General features: G+C 43.1%; 1 protein-coding gene across 1 annotated transcript in view; it reads left to right on the top strand.

The window, feature by feature from the left end:
* SAMD12 (sterile alpha motif domain containing 12) overlaps positions 1–18292 on the top strand; it is a 240595-nt gene that overhangs the window by 104460 nt on the left and 117843 nt on the right. Inside the window, exon 4 of the mRNA XM_019546211.1 lies at positions 15377–15517. Coding sequence (XP_019401756.1) covers positions 15377–15517 — 141 coding nt within the window. The remainder of the gene's footprint in view (positions 1–15376; positions 15518–18292) is intronic.

Raw genomic sequence — 18292 nt, 5'->3', positions numbered from 1 at the left:
CCCTTTGGGCAGGGTGCTGGACTCGATGATCTCCCGAGGTCCCTTTCAGCCCTGATGTCTATGAAATCTATGAAATGTATCTGAAGGTCAAAATGTCCTCACAGCTCCGGGCACCTATCAAAGGGTCTGGTGGTATTCCTGGTTGTCCTGGTACCCTGGTTGACAGTCACTGACCTAGTGATCTTTAGTGGCCTGAAGATTTTTTGATCCATTAACTAGAATGTGTAATAATAAAATAGAAGAAGTTTCCATATTTAGTCATTTGGATTATGGCACAAGGTTGCTAGAACAGAATTTAACTCTTAGACATGTGACTCTTCAACTATGTTCATTGCAGTTTAATTGGTTTAATGAATATATATATGCAAGCACCGGCACAGGGGGAACAGGTGTATGGTTCTCACTTAATGAAATGGGAATCGTTTCTAAATTCATATCTGTTCCAGAGTCACTTTGTGCCCTCCCCCTCTTCTTTATTTGGGTGCTTAACCAGATCAGTATTCAGCCAAAACCTCATAACTTCATTTGGTTTAGAATATGGCTAAAAATCTCAAAAGAACTGGTTTTCTCTTCTTCTCTATTTTGGTATTTTCCAATTCCAGCTGGGATGAATGATACAAGAAAGAAGGTATGTTTTTATTTTGGTTAGTTTGTGGTATTTAAATATTCCTGTTTCTGACAAAAAAAACTCTGGATTTTTGTGAACTCATCTCTTGTAGATAGTCCAGAAAAGGTTCTTGTTTGAGTCTTGTGCCAGTAGTTAAATCAGTTCTAATGTTATCCCTATTGGTTTGCCTTTTCTTTATCTAATCTACATATAAGATGAACATTATTATATATGTGTTTGTGTGTATTATATATGTGCGTTTACTTGAGAGAAAGGCAATGATTTCTTAGGGTTATATCTTTTATTGGACCAACTGTATAGTTAGGATAGAGTTGGTCCAATAAAAGATATCACTGTAAGAAATGTTTGCCTCTTGCATAATTCCTGGACCATCACAGCTACAATATTACTTTAACACTACCATAACACTGTTTACTCTTGAGTAAGTTAACAGGAGTTTTGCCGTTAGGCATGATCTAATTGTGATTCTTTGTAATTAATAAAGAAACAGGATATCTAATGCATAATGAGATGCCTACTGAGCAACATTAGATTAACAAGTAATCGAAGAACTATGCATCCCGCTGATGGAAGATGAAATCAAAGGTGTTGACAGATCCACTCTACTCATCACAAACAGAAAAGACCTTGAAATTCGTTTATTAGATTAAGGTTCCTTAAATCTACCACATACATACAATCAAGCAATGGTAGTAAATTTTGTTGCTTGAAAAACATGTTATGAAATGTAATAGAAGTCCATTATTAGTGAATGTTTACAATTTTGTATAGCCAGGAAGTAGGTCAGCAAATGTACATATAGCAAATAATGTGGATTTATAGACTACCTGCTAAAGGCTTACATTTATGCTTAATTTACTTTGTGGGTCCTGTTTGGTCCTTCCTGAGAGCACTAAAAATGGTTGTCTCACATTTTACAGTACATTTGAAAAACAGCATAATATGATTTGTGCCTGAATTTATATTTCAGATGGGAATTCAAGTTATTACTATTTCCTCCTATTAAAATTATCAGGTCCCAAATATGTTCAGCTGAAAAACAGGACTGTCTAACAGTCTTTTACCCAAGACTTGTAAGGAATCAATATAGTTCCCATCAGTACAGTAAATTACTTACTGAACCACTTCCAGTAATCATGTTGTACAATTTCTCATTAACTCTTTCCCTTTCTTGTCCAGAATTGTTGCCATTTTAGGATGAAGTTCTTTCGGACTGTGCCTGTGGGTTTTAGTCCAAAATGTGATAAAAATAAGTTGTTATATCTGATGGGGTGTGGTGTTTCCTAATAGGTAACAAGGGATTAAAATATGCATTTGGAAATCTGTTTTCAGCTGGCTCCAAGAACAGGAATTACTGATTTCAAATTTGTGACAGGAGTTGAAAGGCAGGATACATATTTTTGAGAGAGTTTTTTTTACTATTGGGGTAGGTTTTGACAGTTGGGCATCTTCTCCCTTTGGGAGCTATCTGTCAGGAAGAGAATGGTTCCTAAGGAAAAGTTACTATTTTTAAATCCCATTTAAGATTATAAAAAACCACTGATTTACCCTCTGAATAACTTTTAGAGCAAATTCACCTCCTTTTAATCCAGTACCCTATGCAAGAGAAGCTGCAACTAATGTGGGCCTGATTAGGAGTATGTGGGGGCACCTGAGGCTAATAAATAGTGAGAGCAAAGTCAGGTATTTGCAGGCATTCCCTGGAAGAGACAGCTAGTTGGAGATCTGCAGAAGTTTGTTGTAGAAGGTGAGAGAGCAGCAGAAGGGGTTGTTTGTGACATGGACATTCTTGCACCAGGGCCAAAGGGTTAGAGACTTTCCCAGGTAGTAGCGGTGGAAGGCTGAGATCCAGATTAAGGGAAAACTACAGATTTCTTTAAACTGAAGAGCCAGAGTAGAAAAGAACTAGGGACAGCCTCTGTTTCTTTGGCAATACCTCACATTTGAGGATGATTGTCTTCCATGATTGTCTTATCTGTGTGTGTGAAGATGGCTGATTAGACCTATCCAGGATCGACTGACTACTGCAGCTTGAATATGTGTTTCTGTGTAGGGTGGGTGGGGCTGGATTCTTGATTTGTTCTGCAACACGCTGTTTCTGCCACTCCCGCTTTTCCATCTCCTGTATTATCGTTTCCTGCTTTGAAGGATCTGGAATAATGAGGAAATCCCAGGTGACCTCAGGGACTCCATAGCTGTAACAGTCAAGAAAGGAGACAAGTCTGGCTGTGGAAAACTACAGAGAGATCGCCTTGCTGTCCAGCACAGAAAAGATCACTGAAGATTTTGTGAGCTATTGACTAGAATGTGTAATAATAAAATTGAAGAAGTTTCCATATTTGTCCTTTGGATTATGGCAGAGGGTTGCTAGAACAGAATTTAACTCTTAGATGTGCAACTCTTCAACATTGCAGTTTAATTGGTTTAATGAATATAACTCTCTTGAACTGTCTCCTTCTGCTTGCTGAAGAGCCCCTCCTCAATCTCAGGGGTGGACAATTATTTTCGCTGGATGGCCACTTGATGAGTTTTGGTGAGGTGTTGAAGTGCTACATGTGTAGTGCCGCCCCTTGACAGTTACCCCAGCACTGGTTGCCTGGTTGCCATCTTGCCACCAGAAGTCCCTCCCCTTGCACCAGAAGTACTCCTTTTGGGAGGGAAGGGGGGCTGCCATCTTGGAACAAAACCCCCCAAATCATATACTAAAAAAATCAAAACATCTACTATAACATATTTTAATTTTATTTAAAAAAATACTTTTGTCCTGATTTATGTGTGTTTGCATAGTGTATATAGAGGAGAGTACATACTAGCTCAAAATTACAGGCTTACTCTTGTATATTGTGTGCAGGGGAGGGAAGGGGGTATATGTGGGGATATGTGGGATTTGTGGTTGAGGGAGTGTGTGGGTGGGTATTTTTGGTGAGGTGTGTGTGTGAGGTATGGGTATGGTGAGTGGGGTATGTGGGGGTGTGTGGGAAAGTGTTGGGTGTATGTGGGCCTGTCCTGTCCCCTACCAGCAGCTCACAGTTCCTGACTATAAGGCCAGGACCTGTATGGAGCCACCTGGGCCTGTCCCATCTCCTCTTGGCAGCACATGGTTCCCGGCTGCAAGGCCAGGACCCATGTGGCATGGCACAGAGCTGGCCTGGCCTGATCCATCGTGGTAGCACATGGTTCCCTGCTGTATGGCCAGGACCCATGTGGCACCACACGGAGCCAGCCAGGCCCACCCTGCCCCACCCCCTCCTGGCAGCACATGGTTTCTGGCTGCAAGGAGAGGACCAACATCGTGTAGCATAGAGCCAGCTCGGCCTGAGTTGGCCTTACCCCTCCTGGCATCACACAGTTCCCAGCTGCAAGGCCTGGACCTGCATGGCATGGCATGGAGCTGGCCTGGCTTGTCCCTCTGGTGTGTTAGAGTGCCAGGAGCTGCGGGAAGTCCACTACCATCAGACTGGGCTGGCTCCATGCCTCCACATGGTGCTCCTGGCACTCTAGCTGGCAGTGGAAAATGGAGGCACAGATCTAGAGTCCTGCAAGAACATGGAGTGGGTTGATTGCTCCAAAACGGGCCCCTGCCCGTTCGTACCTGAATTTCAACTCTTGGACGAGGAAGGGCTGAGGAACAGTCACAGGGTTGCCAGGGCAGAGAAACCTCTGCTAGCCAGAAGCTTACAGTCTCTAAAAGCTTCCATGGGGTGGGGCAGTTCATGTCGGGGTTGGGTTGGTTGCATCTCAACCAGAGCCCGAGCTGCTTGCTGCTGCATCTGGTGCCTCATGCTGCCAGTGCCTCATCAGCTTTCAGACAAACAGCCACCAGCAGGTAGTAATTGTCTAAATTTTAGAGGGATCCTGCAGGCTATATATAATGGCCTGGAGGGCTAGATCTTGTCCATGAGCCATATTTTGGCCACCCCTTGTTTAGGGTATCAAGAAGCACAACTGACATTACCTGCATAGCTTGCCAGCTGCAGGAGAAATGCCAGGAACAACACAGGCCTCTCTCCGTGACCTTCAAAGCTTTAGACTCTGTCAGCCAAGCAGTGTTGTGGAGGATCCTTCTGAAGTACGAATGCCATTGAAATTTGTCACCATTTTGTGCCATGATGGTATGTAAGTGGTAGTTCTCAGTAATTGATTTCTCACAGATCCCTATAAGGTTAAAACAGGAGATAAACAAGGCTACAACATTGCTCCAGCACTCTTCTCAATATTCCTTGCCATAATACTACACCTGACCAGCAACAAACTTCCAGATGGAGTGGAGCTAAACTACTGAATGGATGGTAAGCTGTTTCACTTCAGCCAACTCTGATCCAAAACCAAGACCACACTGACTTCAATCTTTGAGGGCTGCAGTATACTAATGATATTGTAGTGTGTGATTATTCAGAAACACCTTTAGGTAATCATCGATGTCTTTACCAAGGCATACAAGGAAATGGGACTGATGCTTAACATTCATAAGACCAAGGTCCTCCACCAACAAGCTCCTGATGAACAGTTTTTGGCTCTGGTAATCTCGATCCATGGTGAGACTCTTGAGAATGTTGAGTATTTCCTGTACCTCAGAAGCCATCTCACACAGAAGATTGACATCAAAGAAATCCAACATTTCCTCAGACGTGCAAGTGTAACCTTTGGATGCCTGAAGAAATTGGTTTTCAAAGATTGTGACATCAGATCCGAAACCAAGCTCATGTTCTATCAAGCAGTCCATATTTCCATATTTTGGTGTCACCTTAATTCATAGAATTCCTTTGTTACATGATTTCAAAGAAAGGCTTACTAGACAAAAGGGTGCCCTTACTAGTCCAGAGTGCCATCATGAGTGGCACAAAGTACATGAATATTTTTATTCTGTACCTGAGACATAGATACGCTTCTGTTAATATTTATAATGTTATATAAAACTATATTACAATTGCATCACATTTTATCTTGAAATACTATGAAAGCCTTTATAAATACAAGCCAGGGTTACATCCATCAGTGTTCCCCATCTTGCTGTATGAAGCTGAGACATGGACAATGTACATCTAAAGTTGTTGGAGAAGTACCATCTGCCTGTGGAAGATCCTCTGAATCCAGTGTGAAGACAGATACACCAACATTAGCGTCCTTCTCTTAAGTGTAAGCAAACATGCATTGAAGCAATATGATCCAACATCAACTTGGTTGGCCCAGCCATGTCATCCAGATGTCTGACTCTAGACTTCTGAAGCAAATTTTATTTTCTGAACTCAGCCAAGGCATACACGCAAGAGGAGGGCAGAGAAAGCACTTCAGGGATGTCCTCAAGCCAACTTAAAAAAATGCAACATTGATATGAACTCATGGGAGACTATTACCCAGGACCACCCCAAATGGAGGAAGAGTCTGCTGCAGGGATCTCAGTACTTTGAAATCTCACGATAGCGACAGCCACCTAGGGAGTTGCACACGGACTAGTGTGGAAAACAGTCAGCTCCCAGGAGAAAAGTGTGGGGCCTTTCTGCTGGGAAGAGGAGGTTCATTAGGAAGGCTAGGAATGACTGACAGAGAGGACTCAGGACACATGTCAGAACTTGCAGGGGATGCTGGAACTGGGAAAGTTGTGATTGATGTATGTAACAGGCTCAGACAGGAGCCCCATTACTAGGTTAGCCATGGGAACGGATAACTGTAGATGTCATCTTTCACCAGTGAAGGGAATCACACACCGGAGGAAGGTTAGAATAATTAGCCCCGTGGCTGGGATAATTTTGGCGGCAAGGGAGTACACTTTTACCTTTGGCACTGGAGGAAGAACTGTGAGAGGGAAAAGAAGAGAAAAAGAGGAAAGCCTGACTGGCGACCTGGGAGAATCCAGGATGGCAAGACCCGAGATGATACTACTGGCTGGTAAGAAGATGGGGCACTCACCCTAGATCCACAGCTGCAATGGGGAACATGGAAAGGAAGCAGGGCTCTGGGAAATCATTACATCTAGGAGAACCCAGAGGTGGGGGGCTCCAGGGTGGCGTGGGGCCAATAGAAGCAACACAGGGCTGCCTGCACCACTGGGAGGGCTTAGAGGAGAGCCTACCTGATGACTCAGCAGGGCAGGAGCAATGGAAGCAGCGCCCAGCTCTGGACACTCAGAGATGCGGAGAACACGCCCTGCTAACAAGTTAATTGATGTGGAAGATTCTGCCTGGCCAGAAACTAACCTAAAGTATCTGGAGGCAATCTTGGGCTCTCAGAGTGACTGTAAGTGCTACATTGACTTCTCTTGCTAATGAGGTAATTAGCGAGGTGAGTATAACTGTGTACCCTCCAGCTTGGACTGGGTAACTCACCTTCTGGGTGGTCTATGGTGTTTTATCCGCCTTTAATAACACTGAACATCTTCTTTCTTTCAATTCAAGTTGTGGCAGGCGAGTCAAAGGGGAAAACTGAGGCAGGCCCAGCCACCCTTGTTCAATGTAGTTAGAGAGGATTTCAATGTTTTAATGACCCAAAACAGGTCTTCAGGTGTCTGTGACCAGAGTTGTGGTCCAAAAAAAAACCTGTTCAGTGCTCATATAATCCTGAAGGCACTTCAGTTAAATCTGAAACCTCTTTAGGTGCTTGCAGTTTAGTTTCTATATGTATCTATAACAGCCCCAGTTTTGTTGGTACTGGATTTATGACCCATATACCTTGTTCCAGGCAGACCCAAACCCTCAGACTGACCATAACTTTTCCATTTGATAATAGGCAAATTTTGTTGACACACACTGATAGCAGATAAGAATAATGCAGGCAAGGCAAACAATTCTATATCTACCTGTCCTAGGGCTATCACAGAGGGAAGATATGTCTGGCCAATACATGAGCTTCATCCTGTGGCTCTTCCTTGAATGTCAGATCTCAGCAGCTTGAGGGTTGAGGACTGAGGTCCCCTCCAGTGACATGGGTGAGACAGGTCGGTGGTGTGGCCTCTGCCCATGGTGGACTTGGGTTCCCCCCTGGGGGACCCTTTGTACTCTGAAATCCTTCTTTTTGTATTCTTTTCCTCCTCTGATGACTCTTCATCTCTGGGCGTTGTTGATTGGTCTCCCTGTGGTCATCATACTGCCCACATTCAGTTCTGTCATTATATTCCTTTGTTCTAATAAACCCATCACATACATGCATCTTAATTTGGTCATTTACCAGCGCTATGGCCCGGCCTCCTAATTTAGTCCAGCTACCAAAATCGGAAAGTCCAAGGGCTCTGTAGCTGGGTATTGTGACCTAATGCCACCTTAATTCATGTTATGGAACAGTGTGGTACATGTCTTCAATTTCTCAGCCTGGGTGTTTGCTGGCTTCAGGCACAGTGGGCCTTGAAGAAAACTTTTATCAAGAACAGGTTTTAAAAATCAGTTAACCCTTGCCATTCCCCTGGTCCATTGTTTTAATAAGTACCTACTTTACCTACAAACCAATTTCCAAAAACAAACCTCTAAATACCATTTTGTAGCCTTCAAGTCTGAATACAAGCATGGGCCCTTGCTGCTTCCTTTTTTTTAAAAACAGCTCCCAAAGGAGGTGGCCATCTTATTATATAGCAGTTTAGTGGCTAGAGAAAGAGAGAAAACAAGGATCAATGCTGTTTTCATCCTGAAAGGATTCAAATCTACATTTTCCATCTCCCAGGGGCATGCCCTAACCACCAGATTAAGCTGAGATGTGCACTCTCTAGCTGTAAGGTGGCCTTGTGAATGGGGGATCTCTTGTGTGTTTCCAGTTTAAATGTGTATCTTTTTCTGCCCTCTGTCTGGTGCCCTTGCTAAGTCTTCTTGGGATTGGAAAGTCAATTGAGTTCTTTCTGTTTCTTCAGTTATAGCCCAGTAGAAATAGCCTATTAGAACTTGGTTGACTGTTTTGTTGTCCAAAACCATGTGGTACACATGACACGTCACAAATAGAAAGGCAAGATTGTTCATCTCTTGTCATTTAGGTTAGGTCCAGAAGTTACATATAAACCAGTATAAGTGATTGGAAACTGGTTCAAATCTGTAACAGAGCAGAAGTTCAGTACACATAAACTGCTTTCAAAATGGCTGAATCAGTTTAAGTTAAAGCTGGATAGATGTAGTATCAGGCTTAACTGATTTAGGTTAAATCAGTTTATTGAACTTCTGTCCAGATCCCCTCTAGATTCAAGTTAACTCACAGTCCCCTGACATCCCGGGATGTTTTGCACCTCCCCCCAGGGTAGATGGGCTAGCCTTGGCCCAAGCTGCCTGCTCCAGACGAGCAGGGAAGCATATTCTAGTGCCCTCCGGCTGCTGGCTGGGCTGTGGCTGCATTTCTGGAATCAAACATGAATGTCTGTTGACTTGTTTATCGGTTCAGCGTACACAGCTTAGACTAACTTGCAAGGACTTAATCAATTCAACCTCAGGCTTTTTGACTGTCTGTACTTAGCCTGAAAGACCAAATTCTATATTTGTCTCAGACTGGCAACATCCAGACAAGCTTGGATGTTTTGTTCCCCAGGAACAAGTAACAGTGACACACCTTGTAAGCCCCCAAGCACCTCATATGGTTAAGGGCTTACGGGACAAGCCTTATAAGGAGAGACTGAGGGACCTGAACCTCTTCAGCCTCCGCAAGAGAAGGCTGAGAGGTGATCTTGTGACCACCTACAAATTCATTACGGGGATGCAGCAAGGGATCGGAGATACTCTGTTCACCAGGGCGACTCTTGGGGTAACAAGGAACAATGGTCACAAACTGACAGCAGATTTAAGCTAGATATCAGGAAATACTTCTTCATGGTAAGGATGGCCAAAATTTGGAATGGGCTTCCAAGGGAGGTGGTACTTTCCGCTGTCTTGGGGGTCTTTAAGAGAAGGCTGGATAGGCATCTGGCTGGGGTCATCTGACCCCAGCACTCTTTCCTGCCTAGGCAGGGGGTCGGACTTGATGATCTGTTGAGATCCCTTCTGACCCTAGCATCTATGAATTTAGGAACCTTGTGCCACTGCTACTTGTCCCCTGGGAACACCTGTGCTACGTGCACTCTGGCATGTGGAAGGTTATCCCAGGTGGGGTAGGGGAGGTTGGGGGCAGCAACTGTGCCTGCCCTAGCAGCCTTACTTGGGGTCCTGGGGGCTGGGGGAAATTGTAGCCATGGTGCTTCTGCAGCTGAGAGCCTGGCCACCAGCCTGAGTGTGGCTCTGGTCAGCCGGCTCCAGTGGCACACACTGCCACCACATGCGCCACCCCACTTTTTTCCAGGTATATCTGGGGGGTCAAAAAAAACCCTGTGCTGCAAGGTAGCAGCATGGGGAACACCTGAATATGCAGTGTGTGGCACTGCAGTTTGGTCTGTGGTGCCACAAACCAGACAACCGCTCTCTGGACACGGACACTGGGTGCATCTACACATGTGCTTAACTGCACAGTAGACTACTTTGCTGTGGTGTAAAGTGTCACAGTCTCCATGTGTTATGTTATTAGACCGCAGCAAACTAATTTTCACTGCCGAAAGATAGTGCTGTTAGGGCAGTACTATCTTATGGCTGTAGAAATAACTGTGATCAAACATTCATGTACACAGGGACTGCAGGCGGAGATTGCACCCGGTCAGCCCAGGCATCAGGGGACCAGATCCCTGCCTGCTGCCTAGCCACACAGCTCTGCTCAAACTGCTGCAGTCCCAGGTACACATGTAGATGCTGTACCTGGGAGCTGTTAACACTAGTATGAACTGTGCCAGAGTTTATTGTATCATACTAATAGCATGTGTAGATGCACCCACTGAGAAGTAGTTTACTTTACATGTAGTTAATGAGATCATTTCAGAAATCAGGTGCTATTCATATGTAAAGTTATCAGAGTGTGGCTTTAAGTGTCAAATATCAGCATCATCATAATTCTAGGAGAGTTTGAGTTTTGAGCACATCTTACACCTTGGAGGATTTACCTAAAACAAGAGGGAAAAATGGCAGGTCACTGTATGTAGATCATAAGAGCATGTTCAGAGGCAACACTAAGGTGAGAGGAAAGATCTGCAGACTAGGCCTTTCTTAGGTTTATTGTTGTTTGCTTGATAAAATTAGTCCAAAAATTGTGAGAATTTTGATGTTTTAAAATTTTGGTTTTTAGCTTATTTGGCTATTCATTATTGATTATTTAGTTTGCTTTTGGTTATGTTCTCTGAGGTTAGAGAGTGCTAAAAGAAGAATAGTTATTTAAAAATGTGATTTTGGTGAAATTAGGTTGTTCCTCTGTAGACTTAACAATAGCCAAAACTTCTTCTTTTCAAGCCAGTAAACAGACATGATGTGAAGACATAGGATGCAGATAGTATTGAGTAGAGATTGTGCGTTGTTCATGAACTTGCTTGCTGACTGTGTTTCTGACATAAATCAAGAAGTAGGACTTGGTGTGCTGCAGAAGCTATTATAGGTCCCACAGGGTGTGTACTGTTGAGTTGAAAAAGGATCCCCTCCTTGTTTGATCTAATTAACACCTGAAGGGGAGCTGTGAATAAACTTGCATACAGGCCACCCTGGAACCTCTTGCCTGATTCTCGGGAGAAACAGCACTGGAGTCAATGAGATGCATCTGCCTCGTGACTTAGCAATAAATAATTTGTGCAACTCATGCAGGTATCCTATGCCAGCTAACTGAATGGGAGAGCAGAAGGATCTTGCCACCTTTTGATAGGGCTGCCTTAAAATATCCCCCCCCAGCTAGATATGTGGGTTAAACAACATTGTCCTTAAAAATAATATTGCATTCCCTCACAATCACCCTGTGGCAGGATGACCTAGGGGTGCCGTGACCTCCCCTGGCGCCCTTGCCTACCGTGCCAAGTCTGGGTCCTGAACACACCCTGTGTCTTGCCTGCCATGTCCTTGATCTTATATTACCAATGGGAGGCTGCCTTCTTGCCCCCCTTGGCATGGGGCCGGTCTTGCTATACCACAATTCCGGGGCTACTCCCTGTGCCGGCCCTCGCCGGCCTGTCTCTGGGACTGTTCCAAGTAGCCCACTCTCTCTTCGGGCTTCCTAGTAGACTTGCCCTTCCACTGGGCTTGCCCCCTTCCGGGGCTTTCCCCTCATAGGCAGTGCCCCACTGGGCCTGCCCCAATGTCCAATATACATGTCCTCTCCCGGGGCCTGCCCCAATGTCCAATATACACGCCCTCTCCCGGGGCCTGCCCCAATATACTCGTGCTTCCCGCGCTCCCCTGCCTGCACTGGGCCTTCTATGTCCACGCTTCTCACGCGCCCACCCACACTGGGGCCTGTGTTCACGCCTCTCGCGCCTCTGCCCGCTCTGGGGCCTCCTATGCCCGACTCGGGCTTCCCAGAATTGGGGCTCAGGCGGCCTCAGCCTCACCTGGCCCCCCAGACCCACCTTCTCAGGTCTGTGCCCCACTGGGGCTCTTCCCAATTGGGGTTCATCCCGATATAGCCCCCCGCGGGGCTGGGGTCAGGATACCCCACTAAACACAGCACCCCTGCGGCACTAGGAACACCCCCACCTTACTGGGGAGCTCCTAATGAGGCCTCCTCCACCCCTATAGCTTTGCCCGGTCCTCCGGTGTAATAATCACAACAACCAACCAAAACAGAAACACAAAGCCCCTAGGCCATAACACAAATCTTAGGCCAACCTGGCTATCCTTCTCTCATCCCTGTCAGGGTCCTCTCCACCCTGTATCCACACGCTAGTGCACAACACCGCCCTGCTTGCTCTAGCAGAGCTCTTACTCCTTAGGCTGCCAGAGGGGAACTGACTCTGGCCTCAGCCTTCTCTGTTTATAAAGACCAGGCCCTGCCCCCTGGCGGTCAGCTGACCCACTCTGTTGCCATAGCAACTCCCACCTGCTGCCCTGGTGAGTGGCAGCTGAGCCCATTACTGCTATTCAGTAGCAGGCACCCTAGTGCCCTGCTACACCCCCCCAACCCAGTACATTTATCCTTCCATTTCAACCCCCAGTCTAATCATATACATCATGATGGTGGCCTGCTTGCTTTTTGCTATTGGGAAACAGTTTGGTGCAAAAGTTAATTTAAGCAAAGCTGGTAAGAGCTGCTGCAAATAGCGTTAGAGTTTATTCTGGTGACAGTGCTTTGAACTAGAGCTACAAAATGATTGGCACTCATGAAGTTGAGAAGAAATTTCACTGTGTATACAGTCAACTCCCAAAGGGCACTGGTGAATCTATTCCAATAAGTACTTAGACAAAATATTAAGAAGTACAGTCATTGGCCAGAAAGGTGGGTGAGAGGCACGTCCTCCTTATGTCTGACATTACTATGTATTGACTTCCTACCTAAGATGACATGGATGCTGACACTTTCTGAATTGAGGATTTGTTTATTTTTGCTTGCTTTCAGTTGCTGGATTGGCATTGCAGGCTGTATTCTTCTACTGCTATACATCCTTTGTAAATTGCTTTGAGATGTTTTTGCATGATAAGATGATATAAAAATTGAAGTAATTATTACTATCTTTTTCACTGGTGGAATTGGATAGCGGGCATTGAGCTGTAAAATACTAATTTCTGTATTTTTGGTGTTACCTTAACCCATAGAATTCTTTTGGTATATGCTTTCAAAGAAGGGCGCTTACTAGACAAACGGGTGCCCTTACTAGTCCAGAGTGTCATCATGAGTGGCACAAAGTACGTGAATATTTTCATTCTGTACCTGGGACATAGATATGCTTTTGTTAATATTTATAATGTTATATACAAATATATTACATTTGTATCACATTTTATCTTGAAATATTATGAAAGCCTTTACAAATACAAGTCAGGGTCACATCCATCAGTAATGTGATTCAGCTTTTAAAGAGTAGACATGGTCTGGTGTTCAGAGGGGCTCTGTTAGCTACGTTTTTTCCTAAATAAATAAAAATCTCCAGCTTCTGATTGTGCATTTCTGAAATAATCTTTTTCAGTTCTTTAATTAAAATAATCTGACACTCAAATTGTTGTTTTTATAAAGATAGAAACTGAATAAGAGTTTCCTCCTGCTGTGGTGAATAGTACGTTACTATGGGCTAACTTGTGTTGTTCATGCAGAGGCTGAAAAAGGGGTTAGGCAGAAGGGAGAACTCCCACTCACTGTCTTGCTTGTATAATCAAAAGATGAAGATTTAATAATTAAAAGGCAAAACAAAATTAGTCAAACTAGAAGCAAATGAAGCTGAACTTGAGAGAGGCAAAGAATTGAGTCTGTTTTGAAAAAAATATAATGTTTCTGAGTCAATGTACTTACACTCTGGCTTTGCATTTACACATTAGCATTGAACTAGGGAGACAAGGATTTTGGAAACAGGAGAAGACAGTTTGTAGTGGTTCTTGTTACCGGTGGATAGTGGCTATGCCTAACCATCAGCACCTAAATATTTAGGGGGCGAGAGCGTGGACATTGTTTTTCTTCCTGTAAGGATGCAGACATAACATGATTACTTCACAGGGGCGTATCCACACATGCGCCCCATTGCGCAGTTGTTACTGCGCAGTCATTTAGTATTTGCTAAAGCAAGTAGTAAATGACTGTACAATACTCACCGATAGTGTGCAGTCCCAGTGGCATGCAGGTTGTTTTCTTGTTTCCAACCCCATTGCATAGTAGCAGTGAGCTGCTGTGCAATAGCAACAGCATCACGGTTAGTGCCCACCAGCGCTATATCACTGTAGCAATGAGCTATGGCGCGGTAGCTCGTCGCTGTGGCAACATAGCATCTTGTGTAGACGCACCCAGTGATTTTTCCCTGGATTTTACTCTGTGGTAAATTTACTCCATAACACCTTTACTAACATGACTATCCTATTTACTAAGAGTTGGGCAGCTGGTTTGCACTGAGCAATAGTTAACCCAGGATGACATTGGCTAAGGGATTGGATACACAACACAGTCTTATGTAGCAACTTTCCCATATTGCTACACATTTTTCACTGGGTAACTTTACCCTATGTTCAAGTGATTTGCTGCATAGTTGTGCCTCATACCTGCTTCATTTTAACTGTGTAGTAAAGTCACTTTACTACATAGTAAATGTGTTGTCTGTCTGCACCCTAAGAGAAAGTGTTGGAGGCACTACTACAAGTTTAGATAATGTGGTAGACACAAGTGCTTCAGTACTTTCCTGCTGTCCTTTGTTTCTTATTTTAATAATTTATATTGCTATGATGTCCAAGTGACAGCATCAGGGTCCCATTCTAGAAACCTAGGAGGATGCGATCCATTGATTGAAGAGCATATTTTTAGAATTGTGTGAATTTACTGTGTTCTCATGGCTCCCTGTTATGTGCTCTTTTACACTATGACCTCAGTGTGCTAGAATGTTGAATGCCAATTCAGGAAGCAACCAGCACTAGTCCAGGATATGGATAGTTTAGTATGATCATAATATAGTTCTGTTTTGAGGAATTGAGGAAGAGCGGTTCCAAGTTCAGGGGTATCTTGAGAAATTTGCTGTTACGTTATAGGCCAGTCTGTGATGGCCTCATCCTCAAAGTACTAAGGCTGGGAGAACTTGCCAAACTAATTTTTACTCATTTTTACTAATGATGTAAAACAAGGATTTTGAACATGGATCTTTGGCATTGAAAGTATTTAACTCCTCAAACCCATACCCCTTTGTATTTTAGACCTTTATGAATCAGGTATTTTCATGGCTAAAGCTTTTAGTGCAACAGACATAACCTTATTGGCCAGAATGAGAGTGTTACATTCATGGAAATCCTTAGATGATTTCTCTTTTACTTTTGGATGCAGGCCGTGCTTTGCTGAGGCTTACTGACAAAAAACTTGAACGAATGGGAATTGGCCAGGAGAGCCTACGGCAACATATTTTGCAACAAGTTCTTCAGCTGAAAGTTCGAGAAGAAGTGCGAAACCTTCAGTTGCTTACACAAGGTATGAAATTATATCAGTATGGTCATATAAAAGGGTTACATAGGAAAAAAAGTTCACTTTACAGCATAAAAATGACTTAACGTTCTCTAACAAGAAGTAATGTCTGAAGATGCCTTGGATTCATAAACATTCTGATTTAAGAAAAAAGGTTAAAAAAAGTATAAGAAAATAGATAAGTTCCTCTGACTCTTGGGTGTGATGAGTAGTCTCTATCTACAACATGAAGCATTTTCATTTGAATACCAGCTTATTAAGATAAAAAAAAAACCCTTGAGACTAAACACACTGGCAGTAATAAATAATGAGCTGTCTTTACAGATCTTGAATATTTTTTATTAATTGTTTAAAATATCAGTAAGCTGTCCTATAGTATGAACTGTCATTGCAATTTATCTGTTAGATGTCTGAAAAATATAAAACCTGATTCTTCAACTATTGGCTTGAATAGAGTTGTGTCTAGTTTATACCAATTTACCAATGTTTACACATTTTTAAATTTGTATCCATCATTCTTCCTCCACACAAGATGTGGTTTTGTATTCCAGCCAGATCAGATAAACAACAGATTTATATGACCTTTTGGTTTAGTACCCTTTTTTGTCATTTTATCTGAAAAGAATATTGTTGAAGTATCTGTTAAAAACACTAAGTAATTAATTAAACTGTGCTTAATGTACTATGAGAAACCTTAGGTTAATTCAGTAAACTATATTTTGATGCTAAGCCTCTGACTTCTGATGAACTGTGCTTTCACCTGTTTTTTGGTGAAGATTGATCACAGTATCAGGGTTTCCCTCATATCTTCTAATATGTCTTTATTCAATATTAACTACACATCATAGTACTTAGGGTCGGAAGGGACCTAAACAGATTATCAGGTCCAACCCCCTGCCCCGGACAGGAACAGGTGCCAGGGTCATAACACCCCAACCAAATATCTGTCCAGCCTCCTCTTGAAGACTCCCAAGGTAGGAGAGAGCACCACCTCCCTTGGGAGTCCATTCCAGAGCCTAGCAGCCCTAACTGTAAAGAAATGTCTCCTGATGTCCATACCTATAACCATACTAGGACAAGCAGATAGAGCCCAGGTTTTTAGAGGTTTACCTTTTCCTTGGGAAGTCATCCTCTCACACTATTGTTTGCTAATTCCCACTTCTCTTTTTGTAAGGAATATGGTTTAAAAGATTTGTATATTTTAAGTTCCAGTCAAAGGTCAATACCAGACATCCTGAAAGGTCCCACCAGAGATTCAGGTCTACTTATGGAAGTTGATATGAACCTGACTTCAGTAATAAATGATGCGCTGGCTTTAGATTTGTGTTAGTTATGTGTTATTTTCTTGCTCGACCTCTCTGTCACTGAATATTACCCCATTTAAGGACTAAGCAGTATTTTCAGAGCTGTTTTCTAATGCGTGGAGAAGTCAAATGCTCAAGCATCAGTCATCTAGAATCACTTAGTAGCAATGGACATTTCAGGGAGTTGATGTAGCATCCTTTGAGATTCTAACCCAGGGGTGCTCAACCCCTAGCCCCCCCAGCCAGATCCAACCTGTGATGCTGGGTCATCCAGCCTGCAGGGCTCATGGTTCATGGTTTCAGTGACACTGAATTGAAAGACATGGGGTTTCTATTGAACAAGCACCTGTTTGAATTTATTCTGTACACAGGGTGGGCTGTTTATAGTGGGAAACTACTGCAATATCCATTGAAGTCAATAGAGAGCTTTCCATTGATTTAATAGGACTTTGGATTTTGATTGGACTCTGATTGTCATTGGAACCCCCTGAATAAACAGTTATGCTTAAACAAAGATTAGATGATATGTATAAAGGACTTGATTTGTTGCAAAAAGTGTTTGCTTACTCTGCCATCTATAAAAATGCTAACTTCTTTTCAAAATAATGTTGCATGACTAATAGCAATTGCATTGCAATAGCTTTCTTCTTTCTTGTTGTTTTAGTAAGTTACTTAAAAATTCTTGTTCCAGTACTACTACATTGAGTGCATGTCCAGCCTGTGCGGAGGATCTCAGCAGTAATCACACATGATTGTGCAATAGAAGAATGTCTTGAATGTTAGTGGGACTATTATTGTCAATAAGGCATGCCTGATTGGGCCCATTATCAGCAGAAATGTTATGCCAATCTCTGCTGGGGTAGGTGGGCACAGCCATGGATTTTCTACAAGAGACATTGAACTAACTTGATGGAATACCATCAGATATTCTCTTAGGGAAAACAACTTATTGCTGGACATGTTATTGTTATACTCTCTAATCCTGATTCAAAAGAGCCAGAAATGTCTTGCATAACCTCACAATGGTGCTGAAAAGTTATTTATAGAATCAATATGAGACCAGCAGTTGGTTGGCATAGAGAGAGTATATCTCCTAGGGTTGGCAGAACACCCATGCATGGCATGTTTTGGTTTTGAACAAGATTGTCTTGGACAGGATTTTGCTAATAATGCTCAGAGTCTGAAGCATATTTAGATTCTGCATCATAACTGCATTTAAGGTGACATTGGGCCTACTTTTAAGATGCTTTGAGAGTTTCAAATTCAGCTAAGTGCTACTTGAAGGTACCAGGAGAACACAGAAAATGACATTCTGTGCAAGAAGATTTCCCTGCTGACAAAATATTTTAGGATAAGGCCACATGCTTTGTGCAAAAGATCACAGCTGTTGATACTTGTTGCCATCATATCATACTTGAATGCCTCGTTCATCCTATACCAGGGCTTATTTTTACGAAGAAGGTATGTGTGCTTGTTA

The sequence above is a fragment of the Crocodylus porosus genome, unplaced genomic scaffold (genome assembly GCF_001723895.1).
Source record: "Crocodylus porosus isolate Cpor-Errol unplaced genomic scaffold, CroPor_comp1, whole genome shotgun sequence".
Classification (NCBI taxonomy): Eukaryota; Metazoa; Chordata; order Crocodylia; family Crocodylidae; genus Crocodylus; species Crocodylus porosus.
The sequence above is the reverse complement of the archived record's forward strand: the minus strand, read 5'-3'. Positions and strand labels throughout refer to the sequence as shown.